Consider the following 21,745-nt stretch of genomic DNA (forward strand, 5'->3'; position numbering starts at 1 on the left):
AGAGAGAAATCTTGCCACTTACTGGCACAAGATTCAGGCCCTAGCGAGATCTCTGCCCGTACCATGGAAAACAAGACCTACAAGGGAGGATATGGAAGGGGTGTGAATTCACCATGCAGAGAATAGTTGGCATAGTTTTATCCATTTTTAATTAAAGAAGTTAAAAGAGAACTATAAAACTTCCATCCTTGCAACACTAGCAAATAAATACTGTCTCTGATGCTTTCCTGCACTGGAAAATACCGGTTTCCCTGATCATTTCTCACAGAGCTTGTAATTGTCATGGGATTTTGATATTTTCCTCCCATCTGCCTTGACACCTTCAGGTAAGGGCAGCTCTAGGTTGAATCCTGTTTGTCTGCTCCACAGCAGTACCACGCCAATGCTGCCCTGCCACACGCAGAATCAGTCTCTGCACCACGTTACTGAATAGATCCTCACAAACCATGAATATACACATGAATACAGAAAACTCTCAGTGATACTCAGAGTAATTCTTGTATCTGCTCCAAGACAGACTGAATAGACAAGCTAGAAAAAAAGATCTTATTTTCAACAGTAATAGGACACAACACTCACATTGGTACCCAATTTTTTCACCCTACAACAGAATCAAAATTGTCTCCACCTTTTTCAGGAGCACAGGGACGAAAAGGGACTGGTTCTCAAAGAACACCAGCAAAAATGCTCACGCATTTCTTCAGAAACACGAGGATTTTAAAAGTATATGAAGTTTTGCTCTGTTCTAGGAATGAGGGCTGACATATTGCAAAAAGGTGAGAAACTTTCTCAGGAGGGCTCTAATGCTCTCTCTCCCACAAGTAACCTTACCTGAGCTTGTATAAAATGCAATGCTGTGTATTTGCTACAGAAAACGTCCAGTGAATACAGTGCATTAGAAAACGCCTGCTGCTTAGAAGCACAAGCTAGACATTTTTAAAAATATGTATTTCTATCACATGTCCACACTGCAGACATACAGTGGCACTCTTCAGAGGCAGATCTCCCTAAACCACGGGTCAGCGGCGGTGAGGAAGCTCTGCTTAGCTGCATCGCACGACCCAGACCACACATGCAGCACCATGCAGGGCTTGCAGGGCAGAGCACAGCCCCTCGCGTGACACACAGCCAGCCTAAGTCTGTGGCCCAACGGCCGTGATTCATATAAAACTTATGAGAAAGCATGTTCACTTTTTTTAAAAATATGGGGCTTTAAAACAAAGTTTTCTTTCTTCTTTTCTTTCTTTTAAAACAAAGGTTTTTTTCTTCGAAGCAACTGCCCATTCCCTCATCCTGCCCAGCTTTGTACACATATAAGATACTGTCACTAAAAAAAGCACATGATTTCTAAGCAAACGAAATCACAGTTTGCTACATGTAGAGGCAAAAGAGTTCAATGGATGCATTTAACATTATCTTGACACACAGTCAAAGCACAAACCACGTCGTTCGTTGGAGGTAACAATGCCATACCTTATCACATCTGGTTCTGGGCCTTCATTCTTGTAAGACGCCTGAAGTTGTCTCTGTCGTGTGAGAAGGTCATCCACCAAATTCTGCCTCCTGTCTCCCTCCAGCTGCGTGCTGATGATACTTGGTTAAGGACAAAACTTAAAAACACTGAAAAACTTGCATTTCAGTATATAAAATAACACGTTCTTAAAATAAATCAGACCTCCTGATCATCAAAATTAACTAGAGTAACTATTTTAACTCAAGAAGAGGCTGTAACTTCCAAGAGAAGGATAGGTCATACGTTTCTGAACGACATCCAGTTATTCTAAACATGTCTCTGAAGCCTACCTATCCCAAAGTTTCACACAGTGACCACAGAGCAACCCTCAGGTCATCATCTTAAAGTAATAAGAGAACTGGAAGGCTATTTACTGTCAAATTAGCACAAGTATTAAGAACAGCACTTCTCCCTCCAAAATCCAATATAATTCTTCTTTCATTATTACTAGGAAGTCCTACACAGTTGATCTCTTCTGTAACACCGACAACGTACAACAGTACTGCACTGTTAAGCTCAGGGAAAGACGAGTCTTCTCAAAAGAGCTCCAGCTCACACTGTTACAGTAGAAAGGGGGCATCTCCAAACAGAATAGGGCTTCTGAAACCAGCAGGGTACTTCACATCTTATTTCACTGGAGGCTTATAACACACACCAGGTGAGGAGCTGGTCAAGTGATCAGCAAACACTCAAAAATTTACTTTGAGCATCTGTTTCCATTTGCAATTCATCAGCAGAACATAGGCAGCAGAAAAACAACTGATGCAGTATCTCTGAAAGACAAGATGCCCTGAAGTGCTGTAGCTTCAACAGGGGACATGTGTTTGCTGTTTTTAATTAATCTTAGCAACATTTTGAAGGACTACTAACTCTCTTCCAATACTGGTGAGCAGATTATGCAATAGCTGAACTGATTTGTGTGTTTTCTGACACAGCAGTAGTATTCGTCTGCTCTCAAGCACTCACTGCGCAGGAAAGTTTCACCCTCGGCCATCAGCACAGCCCTCAGGGGACTCAGAAGGGATTTCTGCTGTAGTAAGCTTGAAGTTAAACTTTCATTCATTAAATCAGATTGCTGCTGGACATCTTCAGGGAGATGGACGTACTCTTTAAGTCCTTAAGCCTGACTATCTCAGCACATAGAAAGAGCAGCAAATCCAAGCCAGGCCACAGGGTAATGCCCCTAGAAGAAAACCTGTGATTTCTTTCTACTTCCATCGTTCCTTTTTGCAAGCGCTGGCACTCCTGTAGCCAGTGACAGAGACAAGAGAAAGCAACAGATTAGTGAGTTTTCTGCTAGACGAGTGAACTCGGCTCACAAACCAGCCACTCAGCAGCGTCGGCACAGCGCACCGGCAAGACGATGGCAGCTCTGAGATTATTCAGACCATCTTGTTAAGCTTCCCTCTGACACAAACATAACCAAAGCCGGCCTCATGCCCACCATACCAGAGATGCCCAGGCTCCCAACTCTTCCTGCACTACAGCTGCAACGAAAATATCAAACAGCAGCACAGAAAAAGTCCTACTGACAAAGACTTCTAAAAATGGAATGAGGGAAAAACCTTAACTGCGTGGCAGAGCAATTATAGCACATTTTTTCACCCTCTCCCACAATCTGGAACGGCCAGCGAGTTGATGTTTACAGATACATTTGGTGTGTTGACACAGCCCGAAGCAGCAAGTCCTTCAGCTGATCAATCTTCTCTCTGAGATTCTGCAGTGATGATCTGATAATCACGTTGAGCTGAAGGGAAAGAAAGAGATTTTTTTTTTTTTCTCCAGTCTGAGTTATATTTGCACAAAATTTAATGCCACTACATGGAGGTAACAATATATTTAAATTCAGCTCTACTGGCGTGAAGGACTCTGTTCTAAACCAAGAAAGCCTGCCTCACAGCCTCAAAGGGAATGACACAGTTAACTGGTTTGGACTGCTTACAAAATAATGAGATAAATAGCACCAGTTTCGCAAACACAATCCTAATGCATTAATGCTGTTTAATATGGAGAGCTTTCTTTCAAGTCTTTATAAACACACTCCTTTATATGGGCAAAATATTTCAGCACATTTTAATATTTTCCAGTTAGTTTTCCAGTTTTTCCCCTCTGATCTTTAACACAAATACAGGCGCCAGCTTCTTCTGCCATCAGGTTTCTTCCCCAGCTCCCAGGATTACAGGGAAGGTTCAGACGTTCCCTCCACTGGACTCCTGCAGACTGTAAATTAAAGATCCCAAAGAAATTCAGATTTCCTCCACTTCCCATCTCAGCAGCACTATGACTCCAGACCCTTTCTCACAACGGATCTGCCCAGGATTCAGATGCGTCTGTTCTTACTAAAAACGCAGTTAAGTCATTCACATTCTTCCCAAGCAAGCCCGAGGTTTGCAGGAATCCTCCTCCTCCTCTCTCCCCACCCTTCCCAAGTTAGGCTGACATTATCCTCTGGGTTTTTTCTCCTAAGTTTATTTCTTTTCATTCCAGTTATGTAGAACATACTAGGAAAAAAACTGTAACTGCAATTAACTATGCAAGTCATCCTAATTAAGACTTTATGTGCTTCTTGTTTGCAAGATACTAGCCCCACTGCGGGTTACAATGGTTAGCAACCTCAGATGCTCTCCGGGATGAACTAGTAACAGAGAAGGAATATCTGCTTTGACTCTCATTCCTGCGTTCTTGAAGACACAGAGGCACCAGCCAGAAACCAACATCTCACTACTGCAACCACGCTGAGGCAGTCTTGAGAGCGTGCAGCCGAACAGAGGTGCAAAACCCACCTTCAGACCCACAGCCGGCAAACACTACGGCAACATTCCCGACGTCAGGGTACAAACGCTTTCAGGAAAGTTCAAGCCACTGCACACCCTCTAGCTCTGCAACTAGGTAATAAAAGGCCTTTTCATGTCACACGTACTTTCCTGCACTCACATGCAGGTGGAGAACGCTGCATTTAATCGGCCCAGAGCAGCAAAGTAACATCCAGGTATACAGGTCTAAGAAAGTCATCTAATGCACAGACATCCTCTGCTACTCTGGCCAGAAATTGCAGTGCTGTAACAAAAGACTTCACTTCCATTAAAGAAAAAAAAAAAAAAAAAAAGAAAAAAGAAAAAAGAAGCCAATGAAGTTTGAAGATCAGCTCAATAGAGCAGAGTTCACAGATGGTAAGTGCTGGCTTGAAATCTTTCCCTACAGGGTTTGTTTTGGTTTTTTTTTTTCCATTTTAAATCTTGTGCTCTATTTTTTGCTCAGCAATAAGCAATAAGTTTTTTCAGCCATGCTAATGGCAAAATACTATAAAAATAAAAACTTGTTTACATTCTCCCCACCAGGCAAATATTGTACAAAGACTTTTTCTCCGTTAAAACATGCAGGAGTCACAGAATATATGACTGCTCAGCCGCGGATTTCTCAACATGCATTTCTGTTATGAAAACAATCCTCTTACTGTTGGAAACTTGTTTATAGTAGAATCAAACACTGCCAAATATTCATCTTTAACTGTTAATGGATTAAAGGGAAACTGCACTTGGAAAACACGGGGCATGGAACAAATGATTTTATGAAGAAATAAGTCAGCCGTGTAATGTTTCCATAAAACACAGCGTAGGAGAGTTACAGAACAAGACGCGCTTCAAACAACACCAATACAACGTTTTGTTGGGGTTTTTTGGAACACGTCACTGATTGCAATGATGCAAACAGAGAACTTTGTCCTCTATAAATACAGATGGATTAAACGGCAATCTTTATTTATCAGTCTTTTATTGCTTAAGCACACATCCATACAATTTCTAATACTTCATCATCTTGAAAGCAAGGAGTTTAACCACCACCTTTAAACACTCCTCTCAACACTACAGCCTGAGAAAATATTTCTCTCAAATCCCACTTATTTGGGCATTCTGAAGCCTCATGCCAAATCTGAGTCATCCATTAAAAAGCACTGACTATTGTACAAAGCCTACGCAGATTTTCTCCAACATTTCTTCAAAGGAAATATTTCAGAAATGACATTTTATTTTAAAAAGCAATCAGCAAAGAGATGGGCAAAGAAGATTCAGTGATCACACTGCTGCTATAAAGAGGGGCACAGCCTACAAAATAAATAATTCAGCGTGGTTCTAATTATGTAAATTATTACAAAAGACTAACTCAAGGGCTCGCACATATTTTCATCTTAACGCAGTCAAGGGAGAAGCTAACGGCTCGATCTCTAGGCTGTGCGATCAAGCAGGCTCCTAAGCTTCCTGAAGGAAAGGACGAGGCTTTTAGCCCTAAAGAAAGCCGCCCTCTGAGAATCTTTTTATTTTATTTTTTAAACAAGAACTGTGAAAAGGTGGAGAACATGATATTCCTGGGTAAGCTCTAACTTTTGCTTCTCATTCATATTTAACTCTGGTCTTATATTTTGTTAGAAATGTAGCTACAAAAAGCCACAAAATTCATATTTCATCTGATCTACAGCCGCTGCAGAAAGGAAGCCAGCCAGTCTTGTGGGGAAGAAAATATCTATTCAATATTTACACAGAAAGGAGCACACAGAAGCTGACATGCATCTCAACATCTCTTAGGCTCAAGCTCTCCGAAAACAGTTCTGTTTCTGGCAGCGACAGCCCTGAGCAGTCAGCAGCACGTGCTCAACGCTCCCCCAGCTTCTCCTTTTCTCTTTTTGTAAAATCAGCATTATTGCACGCTTAAAAAATTCATTACTGTTAAATGCATTACTATTGTTGTGACACTGAAAAAGCTGCTGTGAATTTAGAAACTGTATTCCTGTTTTCTTTACAGAAATCCTAAAGAACGTACGGTTAACGTTATGCTCCAGCCATTCATTTTTTACAATGCGAGTTGTAGAACACTGGCCCAGGTTGCCCAGAGAGGTGGTGGATGCCCCATCCCCGGAGACATCCAAGGCCAGGTTGGCCGGGGCTCTGAGCAACCTGATCTGGTTGGAGATGTCCCTGCTCCTTGGCAGGGGGGTTGGACTGGGTGGGCTTTGAAGGTTCCTTCCCACCCTAATCATTCTGGGATTCTATGATTAACCGTGAACTCTGAGCAGACGCCCAGCTGGCAGCGCGGACGGCCGGACACGGCCCAGTCCCTGCACCGAGGCAGGCGCTGGAGCCTCACCCCCTCCCAGCACCCTCCCAGGCAGCACCCCCTTCCCTCTGCAGCCGGAGAGGCAGGAAACTCAGGACTCACAGGTTCCTAGACACATCTGCCTCCTGCAAATTTAATGCTTAACCAGCACTTGGAACGGCTTTTAGCTAGAGATAAAACACCCACGCTCACAAACCGCGGAGCTGTGGGCAGGAGTACCTTGGCTGAACTCTCCCCGTTCCTTTGGTACCGGTTACGCTCCTGGATTTTCTCGGCGGTCTCCTGGGCGATCTGGCAGGCGGCATCGTACAGCAGGAGCCTGCGGGGGAGAGGCGGCAGCTGAGCCCCCGCCGCGGCCCGGCGGCCTCCCCTCCCGACCCCCCTTACCGCGGGGCGGCTGCCACCGCGCGTGCGCACGCCAGCAGCACACGCTGCTTTTTACATTCACCTAAAAGCAGCTTTTCTGGGGGGAAAATAAGCACTCTGCACGGAGAGGGGATGCCCTGCACGGCTGCCGGGGCCGCAGAGGCTGCCGTTCAGCGGCACCGGCCCCGCAGGCTGCCGGGCACGGGGAGGCCCGGGCCCGGCTCGCAGCGGCCAAGCACCCCCGGGATGGGTCCGGGAGGCCCACAGGGGTGGGGGGTGGGAGGGCAGCGGCAGCACGCCCAGCCCGGGGGGAGCCGCGCCCGGAGGCGGCCCGGTACTCACCAGGGGTCCGGAGCCATCGCCGCCGCCCGGAAGAAGCCAGCGCTTCCGGCTCGGGTCAGGTGACGATGGCGGCCGCCGAAGCCCAAACCCCGCCGGCTGCGCAGTGGGGGCCCGGCCCTAGCAGGGCAGCGGGCGCCGGCATGGCCCCGCCGGGCTGCCCCCAGCGCTGCTGGGTGGGGCCGCTGCCCGCCCCGAGCTGCCCGCCCGGCTGAGGCACCGGCTTCGGCTGCCCACGCCGCGGGCTGAGGCCGAGGCAGGCCAGGTAGAGCCCTGACAAGTGTTGGGCAACTGGAGTCCCACGTCCCCAGCCATCTCCCTAGGCTGTGTTTCCATGGCTTTGCATTTAATCTGCAGCCGGAGCCCCCTTGGAAACCTGTTCAGTCTCTTGGGGCACTACGGGGACCCCAGAGGATTCAATGCTTTTCCTAAAGCCCGGGGAGGATTTGAGATTTTTGCAGCATGCACTAGGGAAGGGCAAAGGCCCCTGCGTCTGGCTGGGCCCAGTGTGTCGCAGGCCTCCAGCCTTTGCTGCTGAGGAAGAAGGAAATCCTTCATATTTTCAATTTTGCGTGTCGGCAGAGAGCTGTGAACTCAGCAGCAGCTCCTCAGGGCACTGACGGTCCCTTGCACTGCAGCGTGCACCCCGCTCGGGTGCCTTGGTGCCATTGGGGCACCTGTGTATTGCACTTGCAGTAACAATAGTGTGATCTGGTTTAAAATGTACAGCTATAAGCATGGCAGCAGTGGAACCTTCAACCTAAACAATGCCAAGGCAGCTTCGGAACAGTGGGTTAGAGAATAACAGGGACAGAGATAACCAGGAGGCAGAGAAAGCGTGGGGACACGGCTGACGTCCCCCAGGCCTGGGTATCCTCACACCCTCGGGGACCTGGAAATGGCAGAAAGATGCTTGGGTCAGGAGCAAAACTGCATCCAAGCCTGCTGCTTCTTCCTGGTTTTCCAGGAGCCCTTTTTCGTCGTCCAGAAAAACACAAAATACACAGGAAGATGCAAAGATCCAGCCCAATGGAAGGAGCAGCTGCTCAGTGCTTAGGCAATTTTCTCGGCCTCTGTAATTCTGTGAAATAACAGCTCCAAGTGTCAGAGCAGTTTATTTCTGAGTGGTGAAGTCTGCAGGGACCAGACAAGTGCTGAGAAGTGTGAATCAATACTCTGCATCCCAGCAGTGTTATCTTTGTGTTACTGCACACCAGGATCTGCTACAGCAGTTCACAAGTTAAGAAAGGAGTGGAGTCTTTTATGGAAAAAGTTGCCTTTTTGTTTTTTTCAGGGTTTTTGCACCAGTGTTAAATACCAGCCTCACAGAAGAGGATGAGCAGCCTCTGCACCTAAAGCCCTAGCAGGACTAAGCCCTGAGATGCTCCGTCCAGCACCGTGTGGGACGGATGTGTCTTGGTGCTGTGCCCTCCCAGAGGGCTCTACACCCCGGTTAGCACCTCTCTGCAGCACACCCACACTCCTTCCTCCCTTTCTCCTTCCTCCTTTCCTCCTTCTTCCCTCTTTCCTTCCCTCCCTCCTCCCCTCCCCACCGCCACATGAACCCAAGGCCCAGCAGCAAGTCGCCCTGTCACTTTCCCACCCTGGGCTGCAGCTCCTGATATTCAAGGGTCACCCCCCTTGGGCAGGGCTGCTCCAGCCCCACAGCTCCCCATGGCCTTTTCCCCCTGGCCTCTCCCTTTCCCTCCCTTTAGGGCAGCTGCCATTTCCCTTCTCCAAATCCCAAGCCCTGTCCCCTGTCCCTGCCCATCTCCAAATGACAGTTGCTGCCTCCCCCTGCCTACGCCGATGTCCCTGTCCCCCTTGTCCCTGACAGCGGCCATGGCCAGGCTGCTGAGAAGCTCCCATGACGCTGGACGGTGTTGACACTGTCAACATTTTGGCTGCAAAGGTCTCCGCAGGCGCGAGCCCTCGCTTTTGCTCCGTCCCAACCCAAAGAGCCTTTCCCACACCCAGGGTTTGGCCTCTCCTCTTTTTTTTGGGGTGCAATTGATGACACAAATCAATGCAGATAGGAACATCGGTACGGGTGCCCGAAAAGCAGCGGCAAGGCGCTGACAGCGATGTTTTATTGCCCTCATAACATGGGGCTGCTACCGCAGTGCTGTGGCGTGCCACGATAACGACTGCATCCTTGTCAGGTTATTTATGGACAGCTGCAAGATCTCTTGTGCACCCGATGAGCGCTCAGACCCGCGGCAAAGCCCCTTGGTTGCGTCTGGGGTGGCTTTCGAGTGAGGAGCAAGGGGATGGGGCTGCGGTGGAGAGGCTGAGACCAATGCTCTCAAGACGGGCGCTCGGGAACGTGAAGCTGTGGCCAAGGAGGACCCACGTGCCAGAAGCGTCCTGGGCACGCAGCGTAGCAACGTGGGGTGGCTCAGGGAGCCCCGCTGGCCCTGGCAGCCCCTGGTGCAGGCTCCGTCCCTGGGGTGACAGCTCGTCTCACCAGCCCTCTTTGCACATCCGAATCGGGCTGGCTCCTCTCGCAGGCAGTTAGCATGAAACATTCATGGCCTTCAGCTGCATGGCTCGTCCAGAGCTGGCGTAGCCTCTACATATTTGATTTTTTCACTATTAAAAAGGCATGAAGCCATGATCCATTTTACACCATCCCTAATTCACTTCCATCTCCTGTCTCGGAGCAGGGCGTCTTCCGGGGAGCAGGCAGGCGGATGAGGGGGCTACGGGACATTTCAGGGTTGCTTCGGTGTGGCAGGGAAAGGCATCTGCTGCCCTAAAAAAAGCAAATGAGGAGAAGGAGGCTGACAAGGTCCTGAGGAAAGGCAGCAGGACCTGCTGCTGTAAGAGCCTGGGCAAAAGGGTTTAGCCTGGGCAAAAGGGTTTGAGTTGGAGGGGGAATAAACCACTTCAGCACTGGGAATGGGAATGGCGTGCGGACCTGCGGATGCGGCATGTGGAGCAGAGCCATCCATCGAGCGCGTAGACAGGTTCTGGGGCCAGAGCAGGCGCCTCCCGCTGTGAAACAGCCCCTCGCGTCCCACCCACCAACCCTTCACTGACACAGCCCCTTGTCCCCGCTTCCTCAGGCTCCCAGCTTTCCAGGAGCAAAGGCAGGAGAGCACAGCCATGCCGCTGCCATCAATTTTGGCACATCGTGGAGAAGGTGCTTCACCCAGGAAAGAGCAGGTCCACAGGGCGACCACTTTTGCTGGTCCTGAGACCGCTGGTGCTGGCGGATGCTCAGGGATGTGCTGCAGGTGCAGGCAGCCCCCGCAGGCAGGGAAGCAAAGCAGGAGCAACCCCCAGTTGCTGTTATCACAAGAGAAAAAAAAAAATCAGATATTTTAAAGGAAAAAGATGCCTATAAAAATGCCCACTTTTAAGTCCAGGTTGCAATGTTGGATCGATGGTGTCGCTGGGAGCATGTCTCAGCTGTTTGGAGGGTACTTTTCCTTCAACTCAGCCCTTTTGCCTGTAGGTGCAACATATGGTTTGTGATTCTGCAAAGCATTCTGAGGTAAAAGTCAATCAATAACAACCATTTCAAAGGGGGACAGACTGGAAACGCTGAAGCACCAGAACCGTGCCTGTAACGATCGCATTGCGTGCTCCTGAGGAGCAACTGTGTACGTAGGGAGGCACAGGGTGCACATTTGCATCGCCCCGAATTTCCCTGGGCGTTTTTGCCAGCCAGTGCTAAAGAAGTGCCGCAAACGTGGCCGACACAGCCCCGGCACGCCCATCCCTGAAAAGCATCCCTAAGGGCGCGCGGGGAGGTTGCAGCAGGGTGTCACTGAGCCCTCGTGGCCGCAGTATCTCCCTTGTCACCTGGTTCCTGGCACTTGCTGCTCACATGCTTCTCTTTCCAAGTCCCCCGGGACCATCCAGCGGGAAGCGGTTGCAAACCCCACTGTTGACGCTTCCTTCGTTCAAGGACGGGCGATTGCCGCGGCAGGCGGTTTGGCACCTCCCACCCTCCCCGTCCCATGACGCTGGCGAAGGGAGAGAACCCCAGAGTGGGAAAATGAAGGTTATCCTTGGGAAAAATAAATGATTAAGTTTCAGGGTCATGTTGCTGGTTTGATGGCTATCTCATCCCACGGGATGTTTACGTCCCCCCCTCCCCAGCCTCAGCGCAGAATTGGGGCAGGAAGGGGCAACGTGGGCGCGGGAGCTGCTCCACCCCTCGCCCTATTTACACCAAATAAACCTCCTGTGCCAGCAGGCTGGCACTCGCCTTAAAAGTCAGGGCGGGCGACGGCGGCAGAGGGGACCGGGCAGCGGGGTGCACCGGAGCCTGGGCACATGCTGCAGGTGGGGCTCAGCCTGCCCCGCTCCGCCGGGGGGGCGGCCAGTGGCTTCCCCATGGCCGAGGGTGATAACGTGGGCACGGGGCAAGGTGAGTGAGCTGCAGCCGGGGACAGACGTGTATCTCACACCAGGGAAGATGCAGCGGGCTCTTGCTTGTGCCAGGGCCGCATCCAGCGCAGGAGAAGGCCTGGAGCCACATTTCCTTCCCCAGCATCCCTGGCACATCCCGCGGTGGGCAGAGCTGGAGTCGCCTGCCAGCGCCCTGGGGTGGGGCACTGACGGCAGGGTAGGCTTGGGTGGGTGTTTCTCTACTTCAGACAGGGCAGCACCCTTGTGATGTGGCTGGCTGCGAGGACAAGGTGAATTTGGGGACTACAAACAGCCCCGCTTCAACCCCAGTGTTTGTTTTAGCCTGGTTTCTGTGGCCAGAAGCCTGTGTGACTGGACTCAGGGTCTGCCTGTCTCCAAAGCAGGGAGGCAGGCTGAGCAGCAAGCAGTTAAAACTGCTACCCTTTCCCTGAACCAGAGCTGAACCTGATCTGCTGGTTTTGCTTGAGCTGAGCTGAGTTTGAGCTGAGGCCAAACTGAACTGGATAGCAGGAGCCAGAACTGGACCCAGCCTGGAAGCAGCCCAGGCGCCCGGAGCCCCTCACCATGTCACCACGTGCTGCCACGCACATGGCACACGGAGCCAGGACCATGCTGTCCCCCGTGTCCCTTTGGGGCCAGAGCAGAGAGGTTTGGCTCGGTGCAAATCCATCCTAGACTCCACATCCCCACTGAGCACATCCAAGATAAATACATCAGAGAATTAATGTGTGTGCTGGTCGACTTCAACCTTTCCCAATTAATCACACTGCCTAGCAGAAGTCATCCCTGCAGAGACAGCTCCCGTCTCCTTGCACAGGGGTCAGAGCCGAGCCCTTTTGCAATTCCAGGGAAAATGCTGCTCGCTTCTCTCTAGGGGGAGCTCAAACTCTGCTCTTCCCAGCACAGGGCTGGCGGCTGCCACAGCTCTGCCACTGTCCCACAGGCAGGAGCCTCCCCTGAGGGTCACCTGGGGATCTTCTCTCTCCAATGGGCTTCCCAGATGCTCACCAGCCCCTTCGTGCGGTCCCCTGGGTAGGGTCTCTCCAGGTGCATGGGGGTATGCAGGAAACAGGGACCCTCTGGCACCCCGCAGACCATCCCCATGCCCTTGGCGAGCCCCTCTCTCTGCAGCACCTTCTCCTTGCACCTTCTCTCTGGCACTCGAGCAGCCAGGCAGGGCTGGGTTTGCAGGAGACTTTGGCAGGAGACAGTAAGAGGGAGGGCAAATGCCTGAGGGCGGCTTTGCCTGCTCCGTCAGGCTCATAGCAGCCTGGTCCTGGGCTGCCAGAACCGGACAGAACATTGCCTCCTGCCCCACTCTGTCCTTGGGAGGGGACACGGTGCCAATGGTCCCTCTCGGCCTTGGCATCGCTTGGGACCGCGCTGCCTGTGAGGTCCCTCCTTGCCCCTGGGGACCCGGGCTGGGACCAAGCTGCTCGTTATCCTCGGTGGTGTGACACTGCTGTCCCATGGCCATCCCCAGGGGACAGGGACAGTGTCCTTGCTGTCTGCTCCTCCCTCTCAGCAGGTCACCAGCTGGGAAGAGAAGTCAGGAGTTTTCTGAGGGGTGCAAAGCCCTTCACCATGGGGAGAAGCAGCCCCAACACCCAGCTGGTGCCTGGCCCCACACTTCCCTGAGTCACTGGACAGTGGTTTCACTGGGGGGCTGACCCAGTGGCCCCCAGTCCTGTGTGAGCAAAGCGAGTGTCTCCAGCCAGGCAAAGCCTCCTGAGAACCTTCCCTTTGCAGGAGGGAGAATAACTATTGAAATAGTTGCTGTAAGACTTCAAAGCACTGTCAGCCAGGGTGAAACGCTGTCAGCTGGGGCGGTGAAGCATGTTGAATAAAAGGTCTTTGTCCTACAGAGATGTTTGGCTCCTCTCCCGTCACCGTCGTGATCACGTCTGAGGCTGACACCTGGGACATCGACGCTTCCTCTTGCCTGGGCTGTGGACAGTTTGTGGATTGGGACAGGATGCCAGACCCGGAGCAGCAGGCGAATATCCCCCGAGACATCCTCAGCAAGCCCCCGAAGGAGCTGAAGAAGCTAGCGAGAGAAGGCTACTGGGCAGCGAGCCGCGCTCTGAGAGCTCAGGTCTACCACCAGCTCATCCAGCAGGTCGCCTGCCGGCTCGTCACCCCGGATGCTCTCGTCTACAGGGACGTGGTGAGTCGGCTCTTCGGGGAGCCGAGTGTGAGCTCCCACCCTTTGCCTGAGTTCCTGGAAGGATGCTCCATGCCCACGTACTGCCTCAACCTGGAAGGGGTCACCGCCTTGAAGAAGATCCTCATCTGCATTGCCAATCTTTTCCCCGACATAACCTACAGCCCCGTCCTCCCCTCTCTGGTGGCTCTGCTGCTGCACTACAGCGAAGACGAAGCTCAGTGCTTCGAGAACATCTCTCGCCTCATCGCCAGCAACGCTCCCCACACCAGCTACATTGACCAGTCCTTCCTGGCCCACCAGGCCTCCTGTATGACTTTTGGAGATCTGGCCAACAAGCACTGCCCAGCAGCTCACAAACTCATAGCCAGCACCTCTGAGAATGTCTTTGAGGTCTATTCTGAATGGTTATCGTGGCTCTTTCATGATCTCCCCTTCAATTATGCCATCCGTGTGTTTGATGTCTACCTGCTGGAGGGGCAGAAGGTCCTCTACCGCATTGCTCTGGCCTTGCTGAAGCAGTACAGGCTCTCGGTGACCTCCGCCGAGCTGGAGGGGACAGATATCAAGGCAGACCTGCAGACTTTTGTACAGAACATTGCCGAGCACGTGACTGTTGACAAACTCCTGGAGAGAGCCTTTGGCATCCGGCTGTTCTCCCGCAAGGAAATCTGGCTCCTCCAGATGGCCAACAGGAAGGCGTTAATGGAGAGGGGCATAACCATGGTGCAGGGCAGGTAAGGAGACCTCTCCGTTTGCCAGCTCCTGCGGCTAAGCAGACAAACTCTTCAGTAGGGCCTGCTGTGACAGGACGAGGGGTAATGGTTTCAAAATAGAGGGAGGAAGATTCAGATTAGGTATTAGGAAACAATTTTTTACACTGAGGGTGGTGGAGCACTGGCCCAGGTTGCCCAGAGAGGCGGTGGATGCCCCATCCCTGGAAACGTTCCAGACCAGGTTGGACGGGGCTCTGAGCAACCTGATCTGGTTGGAGATGTCCCTGCTCCTTGCAGGGGGGTTGCACTGGATGGCCTCTCATGCTCCCTCCCACCCAAACCCTTCTATGATTCTATGATTCTAAACCACAAGTTACAGCGTGGGGGGATCTTCAGGTGTCTCCCTTGGCTTTGGCTATGCTGGGTGCCTCTCAGCCTCTCCTGGGGGACCCTGTTAGGAGGCACTGTACACTTAGAGCTAGCGATATGAACAGAAAGCTCGTGGTGCAAAAAGCACCACAAAACCTGATGCGTGGTGTCTGCACCCCTAAAAGCAGACAGGCACCCTAGCTCGGCAGTAACGGGCACCCTCCCTCACACAGGCAGTCCTTCCACCTGGCCGTCGACATGCAGAACTTCAGCTCCAGCATTGTAACGGCGCAGGAGATGCGCGTCATCTGGTCCTGGATCCCTGAGCGCTTCTCCCTTTTCGCCCCGCTGCTGCTCTTCTCCACCTCAGAAGATGGGTGCAGCCTGCAGAGGTAAGGTGTCAGCTGCCCGCCGGGTCAGGTTGGGTTGCACGAGCGTAAAAGTGGGTGGAGGTTGGTGGTGTAGAAAGAAGCAACATGTGGTGTCCATGGGGTACATCTGAGGTCTCTCAGGGATTCTCTTGGTCTCATGTCAACATCTTGAGTGTGGTCTGGGCCTGTGCTGGCTGTAGGGGAGAGGGCTGGGGCCCAGCCAGGCGGCAATCAGCACTGGGAACATCAAGCCCTGTGGATGCGCTCACTGCACAGGGGGATGTCCCCTGCGCCACGCCATGCCAGGCTGCGGTCGGCCAGGTCCAGCCGGCACACCATCTCCAGGGCTCCAGTTCCCAGTGGCACGGAGCACAGGGTGGATGCTGGACATGGCAATCCGTGCTGCAGCTCAAAACTGAGCTGGAAGATGAGTTTGCCATTGACTTCCCAACCCGTGAAGCTGCAAAAGCCTTCCAGTGGGCTGCGGCTGCCTTTGCATGAATGTTTTCAGGCAGGAAACCCAAACCTGCTCCTCTGCAGGAGCACGTTAAGCTGAGAGGTTGCACTCAAAGGCCAGGCACAGCTCAGGACAGGGGTAGACAGCAGGAACATCCTGCGATGCAGAAGACATCAAACCCTCTAAACTCAAGTTAAGAGAGCCCAAGTGTTGTGGCCAATGCCCAAAATTGCAATAGAAAGACCCGTGTCAGCGCTGGAGACAAGCCAGGGCCCAGTGACACCCACTGCCATGGCCATGGAGCAAAGGGTGCAGTGGGAAGCAGGGGCACCCCCGCAACGCTCAGTGCCGGGGCATTTCTCCATGGAGATGCAGCTCGCTGCCGACCGGGAAGGGATGCGGGATGGCCCACGCCGTCCGTGGCTCTCAGGGCGGTGTTTGAAGGTGGGGCTGCGATGGTAGTGCCTCCGTTAGCACCCCTAGCGTGCCCTTCCAGCCCACGAGGGGCGAGCGGGCGCCCCGCGGCACGGTGCTGCAGCCGCACCCCGGGAAGCACAGCCCTGCAACCTTTCCAAGGCAGCCACGGGGTGCAGAGCCCAGATTACAAAACACATCCAGATTAAAAGCAAGCTTGTTTGGTAAACTCCCCCCATGAAGTGTCCCCCTGAGCCTGCTGCCTGAGGGTAGGGTGGGAGGATTTCGTGTTTGGATTTATCTGAGCTATTACTTGCTTCACCAAGCAAAAATGACGGCTTGAGAAGTCCCGTAAGCCAACTCCCCGCCCCGTTCCTGCACAAACACTCAAGCTGTTTGAGCTACACGATTATGAGTTTCTGCTGCTGTCCTTCCACGAGCTCCCTCGGGCCAGCTGCCGGCACAAGAGGCTCAGAAGAGCGGCCACCACTCCCTGCTGTCCTTTACAGCCTCATGCTCGCCGCACACCCGGGCTCTCCGTGCGGCACGCTGCTCCTGGGTCTCAGACCCTCTCTGACCCAGCATCTTTGTTCATCCCTGCAGGTTTTACACATGCTGCGAAGGCTACGAACCGACGGTGCTGCTCATAAAAACAACGGAAGGAGAGGTAGGTATTTCCCAAGCAGAGAAGCGGGCTGCGCCAGTGCCGATGTGGGGAAGGGGACGGGGTGGTTGACCTCACCGGCATTTCTTGGAGCAGCCACGGGGCTGCGTGATCCCTCTCCTGCCCTGCCCTGGGGTCTGTGCCAACGCCCAGGAGAGAACAAACTGCATCCCCCATCACCAAGAGCCACCTTAGACACAGGCTGCTCCAAAGGATGCTGCTGGGGGGAAACAGAGGAGTCAGTGAGCTGGAGAGAGACCATGAGTGATGCTCTTTTATTGCAAATACAGGCTAAATCATGAAGTCCTTGCTAAGCAGACTTTCCTGAAGTCAGCAGATGCTTTGCCTGAGCCAGGACTTGCTTTCAATGCACTAAATGCAAGGATCTGTCTCTGACTGCAAGAACAGCCACAAAGGGAAATAGAGGACAAATAAGGACAGTTCTACAGTATCTGAAAGTCGTGAAATAACTATAAAACCCTCTGAGCCAGACCTCCTCTCAGGGACTCTGAGAGTGCCTCATAAACCCGTATTTTATCTCTCCCACTCTTCATCAAACAGCGGAGGCAAGTTCTGTAAATTGTTCAGGCATCCCAAAGATTTATTGACCTACCAGTCCTGATTTCCCAAGCCTGACACTTCAGCGCGGTGCAGAGATAAACACCCTGCCACCCCCTGGGGCCTCGTGCAGACAAGAGAAGGTGACTTAGAAAACCTTGTTTCCTACACGTTTTAGCTCATTTATGCCTTAGCTAGTACCAAGGACAGGCATGAGTTCCCACCCCTTGGCAGGTCCCCTCCAGCCATGGTCAAGTCAAGGACATCCATACCAGGATGGGCCTCACCACGGGTGGAAGACCTGGCCAAAACATCTGGAGCTGTGTCTGATCCAACTCTGGGCTGGTTGAACATCTTATAGGTAACAAAAATGTGTTACCAGAGTCTTTGCCACTTTAAAACATATTTTTCCTGAAGATTTATAAAACAGGTGACAACCTCACCTCCATCCAGGGGCCAGCTGAGGACAAGGGACTCCTAGCCCCCCACCCACACCCTCACCCTCTGCGCCACACAGTTATTGCCTTCTATCTCCGGGAGGCGGTTTGGGCTCAGAGGTGGAGGCAGAACTCCAAAGGCCGGATCAGGGAACGCACCAGCACAGCCGAACCGGCCCCAGTCCATCAGCCAGCACATAGCTCACTGCAATGGCCTCTGCTCCAGAATAACACCCCCCAAATCTCCCAGAGCCCCTCCTGAGGCACCAAAGCTGAGTGGACTAGGGTCCAGAGCACCAGTGACTTGTCAGTGCAGGATGTAGCTGGCACAGCAGAATTTGGCTGTCCGATTCCCCAGGGACCTGGCAGAGCCCTTGCCCTCCCGAACGCACGTGCGATGGCTGGAGCTTGCTCTGGTCCCAGCCGTCTCCCCCGCTGACGGCTCCCTGTGCTCTCTCCCAAAGGTGTGTGGGGCGTTTCTCTCCTCCGACTGGAGTGAAAGGAATAAAAGTGGCGTGACATCAGGCTTTTTTGGGACAGGGGAATGCTTTGTGTTCACTGTAAGTCACATTTTATTTCTGGGTTTACGCTTATAGGTTTGTCTGTAATTTATTTTTTGAAGGTGTGGTGGCACCAAGCTGCTTCCTTACCGGGGTCCCACCGCTGCCCCTTAGCTCTGGCAGGAAGCAGCAGCACAGAAATTGCTGTGCTGGGTCAGAGCAAATGGAGAACAAACTCTTGCCTTGGGCGAGCTGACTTGCCCCAAGCCCCTGAGGCAACGTGCAACAATCCCGGGTGGGTCTTGGAGCATCCTCCTGGGATGACAGCAGGGCAGCGTGTGCAGCAGGGCGAGGTTCTGCCCTGTTTGCTCGGCGCAGCTCCTGGATGGAGTAATCCCAAATCAGCCCCGGGGTCCCTGCAGAGGGAGTAAGCTGAGCTGGTCCAAGAGATCCTGGGGGAAAAGTCCAGCATCCATCCAGTATCCCACCGGCATCCATCCAGCATCTGCCCAGCAACGTGGGCAGTGCTGATTTCCCCATCTTGGGCAGCGCTTGGTGAAGATAAAACCAATCTCTCAGCCACAGCCACGTCCAGAGCAACCCTGACACCATCAGGACACCTTGTCCCTTCCCTGCCCCACGTCCAGACCTTGCATGCAGCATTTGGCCCCCAACTCGCCTGGCCAGGCAGCACTGTCTTCCCCCAGCAATGGAGAGATGCTCCAAGGGACAGGGCTTACCACATTTCTCCTGTTTTCCAGGTGCACCCCGAGACAGAGAGGTACGAGTGGGTGTTCATCAAGAAGCCGGAGCTGGCCAAAGCTGTGCCACGCTCACGCCAGCGGTCGCCTTCCCCCTGTCCTGCATCCCTCCTCAGCTCCTCCCCAGACGGCTGCGGCACCAGCTCGAACCATCTCACCGTGCCCACACTGCGGAGGAGAGGCCGTCTCTCCCCGTTTCTGGCCATCAGGCATTTCCTTCTGCCTTCCAAAACAGCCTCCATGTTCATGTCCGGGTCTCGGGAAGGGATCGTTATTGGTAATTATCAAACGGTGGGCGCTGCGCACCGACACACCGCTGCTTTGGCTGAAAAAGGGCTCTACTCCAGATTAAAATCTGAGCTGCCTGTATAGACAGAGAGCTCCTGGTTTGGGATAGGAACCTACAGTCATGGGAGATGGAGTCATTCTTCTCTTCCTCAAACTAGCAGGAGAGTGCAAAGCTGCACAAGGGCAAGGATGCTCCTTCTGAGCGTTCCAGGAGGGCTTTGCCGAGGAGGAGCACCACAGCCCAAACCTCCTGGCCAGATTTTCACCCTTGGTGCTGGTGTGTCCTTTACCAGCCCTTTACTCTGCTTTGTGCAGGATGGAGAGGACATGTCGGTGGGGATCAGCCCAAGGAAGGGCCGAGCACAGTCACCTGGAGCAGACATGCCAGCTGCCTGCCCCTGCTGCCGTCTGCTGGGTCAGGTTTGGGCACGGGGGCTGAGTCTTTGTGCCTCCCCACCGCCGGGGTGGGTTCGGCAGAGGACCGCAGGAAGTCAGAACCACCTGCGGCACGGCCTCTGCCTCCCTTCCAGCCCTCAGGAGCAGGATCAGGGCAAGCACGGCTGCAGGGATGCAAGGAGCATTCCTTGTTCTCCAGCTCTCCGAGCAGTTTAACAATTCAGCTTGTGCTACCAGGGCAACCATGCGCCAGCTGCCCTGCAGACAGCTCTCCGGGAGCCCTGCTCCACGCTGACATCCCAATTAGCAGAGAATGCAGCTCAGGGCATCCCCAGCCACATCCTCGGCGTGCTGTGGCCAAGGGTCAGAAAGCTGAGAGATGGGCACAGTTCTGTGAGACCATGTTGGCTGGGCCAGTGCCCCTCCTTGGAGGAGAGCAGATCCCGACCATCTTGCTTGCTTTTGCAGGTGGAGGAGGAGGCCAAGCTCTCTCCCTCGATGCCAATCTGCTCTGGGGGCGTACGGAGCACTGCGAGACCTTCGACAACCCTCCGCTCTGCCAGGAGAACTTCAAGGTGCAGCTCTTGGAAGTGTGGGGCTTTCAAAACTCCTAGGTCCCATATGGGGGACAGCCCCTCACCACGGAGACGGGGACCCCTCGCCATGCCAGCTGCCGCCCCGGCCTGCCCTGTGGTGTCTGCCAGCAGCACCGCAGGCACCTCCACTCGCCACCCTCCCCTCCACGGTCAGCCGTCGTGGTGGTGTGGAGAGAGGACAACATAGTGCTGGGAACGGGACTGCGGGTACTGCCTTCAGGGGTATTTGAGGTCCCCTCCCACAGTTTAGACCCAGCCCACTCCACCCAGTCTGTCCCAGTTCAGGAGGTGAGCCAGCCCAGTGTTTCTCACACCTCCCTGGCCTGTTTGCAGCTTGCGGCTCAAAGCAGCACTACCGCAGCACAGGCAGACTTTGCAGGAATTTTGATCCTAGGCAAAACCCAACACCGAGGTACGAAGCTCACCAGAAACACTCTCAGACTCCGCTTCCCTGGGGTTCCGAGCCCAGTGCCACCCTTCCAAGCCATATGCAGAATTTTGCAGCCTCTGTGGGTTACCAGGACTCCTCTGGGATCACGCACTGATCACCATCCAGCACAGTGCAAGAGACTCCTTGTTTGGGGTTGAAATTGCTCATCAGCAATTAGCAAAGATCGACCTTGTATTTATGCACCTGCAGCCAACAAGACCCCCCCGACCTGCGCCGTTTTTGTGTTAAGCTGAAGATCTATATTTGCCGCGAAGGGCTGAGGTAAGACTGCGAGCAGTGAACGCACATGAGCCTTAACCAGCGTGCCCCGAGTGCCTGGGGTCAGGACAACGGGACGTGTGCCGTTTTAAAACACGAAATGTGAACGTGTACATGTAGCTCAGTCAAAGCAACTCTTGCAGGAAGGTTGTAGACCATAGAGACAGCGTCCTGGCTGCAGGATGGGAACGTCTCCCCCGTCCAAATATACTTTCCACTTGTGGTTTTATCTTTCGTGTACTCCACGGGCTGAGCTATTCAGAGCAGGAGCTATCGCTGCCTCGGTGGCAGGAGGACGCAGGCAGGAGCAGGCAACGGCAGCAAGCTCACACAGCGCCAGTCAAGCGGCAGGCGTAGGAACTGGTGGTAGCCTTCAAAGGGTAGCCAGGTAAGATGAGGAGGTGGGTTGCAGATGAGGAGGTGGGATGCAGATGAGGAGGTGGGATGCAGATGTGGATCTGATACGGATCTCCACACCCAGCCTTTGCCTGCAGAGCTGAAGTGAAAGAACACTGCAGAATTACTCTTTCCCTTCAACTAAAAAGCTCTGCTAAGGTGTCCTTGGTATTTTTTTCTTTCTGTGATCACGTACTGGACTTTCTGTCCAGTTGAGTTTCCCGTGGGAGTCTCTCTCC

At 53.2% G+C, this 21,745-nt stretch overlaps 2 protein-coding genes across 3 annotated transcripts in view; one reads left to right on the forward strand and one right to left on the reverse strand.

Annotated features, from left to right (window-relative positions):
* STX8 (syntaxin 8) overlaps positions 1-7,447 on the reverse strand; it is a 99,904-nt gene extending 92,457 nt beyond the window's left edge. Inside the window, exons 1-4 of one of the 2 annotated variants that reach the window (XM_086762333.1) lie at positions 7,331-7,446; positions 6,842-6,941; positions 3,166-3,260; positions 1,474-1,584 (exon numbers count right to left, since the gene is read on the reverse strand). In XM_086762333.1, coding sequence (XP_086618459.1) covers positions 1,474-1,584; positions 3,166-3,260; positions 6,842-6,941; positions 7,331-7,347 — 323 coding nt within the window. In that variant the 5' untranslated portion in view covers positions 7,348-7,446. Of the gene's footprint in view, positions 1-1,473; positions 1,585-3,165; positions 3,261-6,841; positions 6,942-7,330 lie in introns of both variants that reach the window. The other variant, XM_086762334.1, reaches the window with a different exon arrangement.
* A 4,167-nt stretch (positions 7,448-11,614) lies between these two features.
* On the forward strand, positions 11,615-20,419 carry LOC104478537 (TBC1 domain family member 24-like). The gene is made up of 7 exons (XM_086762335.1): positions 11,615-11,708; positions 13,576-14,611; positions 15,193-15,351; positions 16,805-16,868; positions 18,325-18,420; positions 19,122-19,398; positions 20,274-20,419. The coding sequence occupies exons 1-7, from the start codon at positions 11,615-11,617 to the stop codon at positions 20,417-20,419; spliced, it is 1,872 nt and encodes a 623-aa protein (XP_086618461.1).
* The last annotated feature ends 1,326 nt before the right edge of the window (positions 20,420-21,745 follow it).

This window comes from Chlamydotis macqueenii, chromosome 18 (genome assembly GCF_036417535.1).
Source record: "Chlamydotis macqueenii isolate bChlMac1 chromosome 18, bChlMac1.mat, whole genome shotgun sequence".
NCBI lineage: Eukaryota > Metazoa > Chordata > Aves > Otidiformes > Otididae > Chlamydotis > Chlamydotis macqueenii.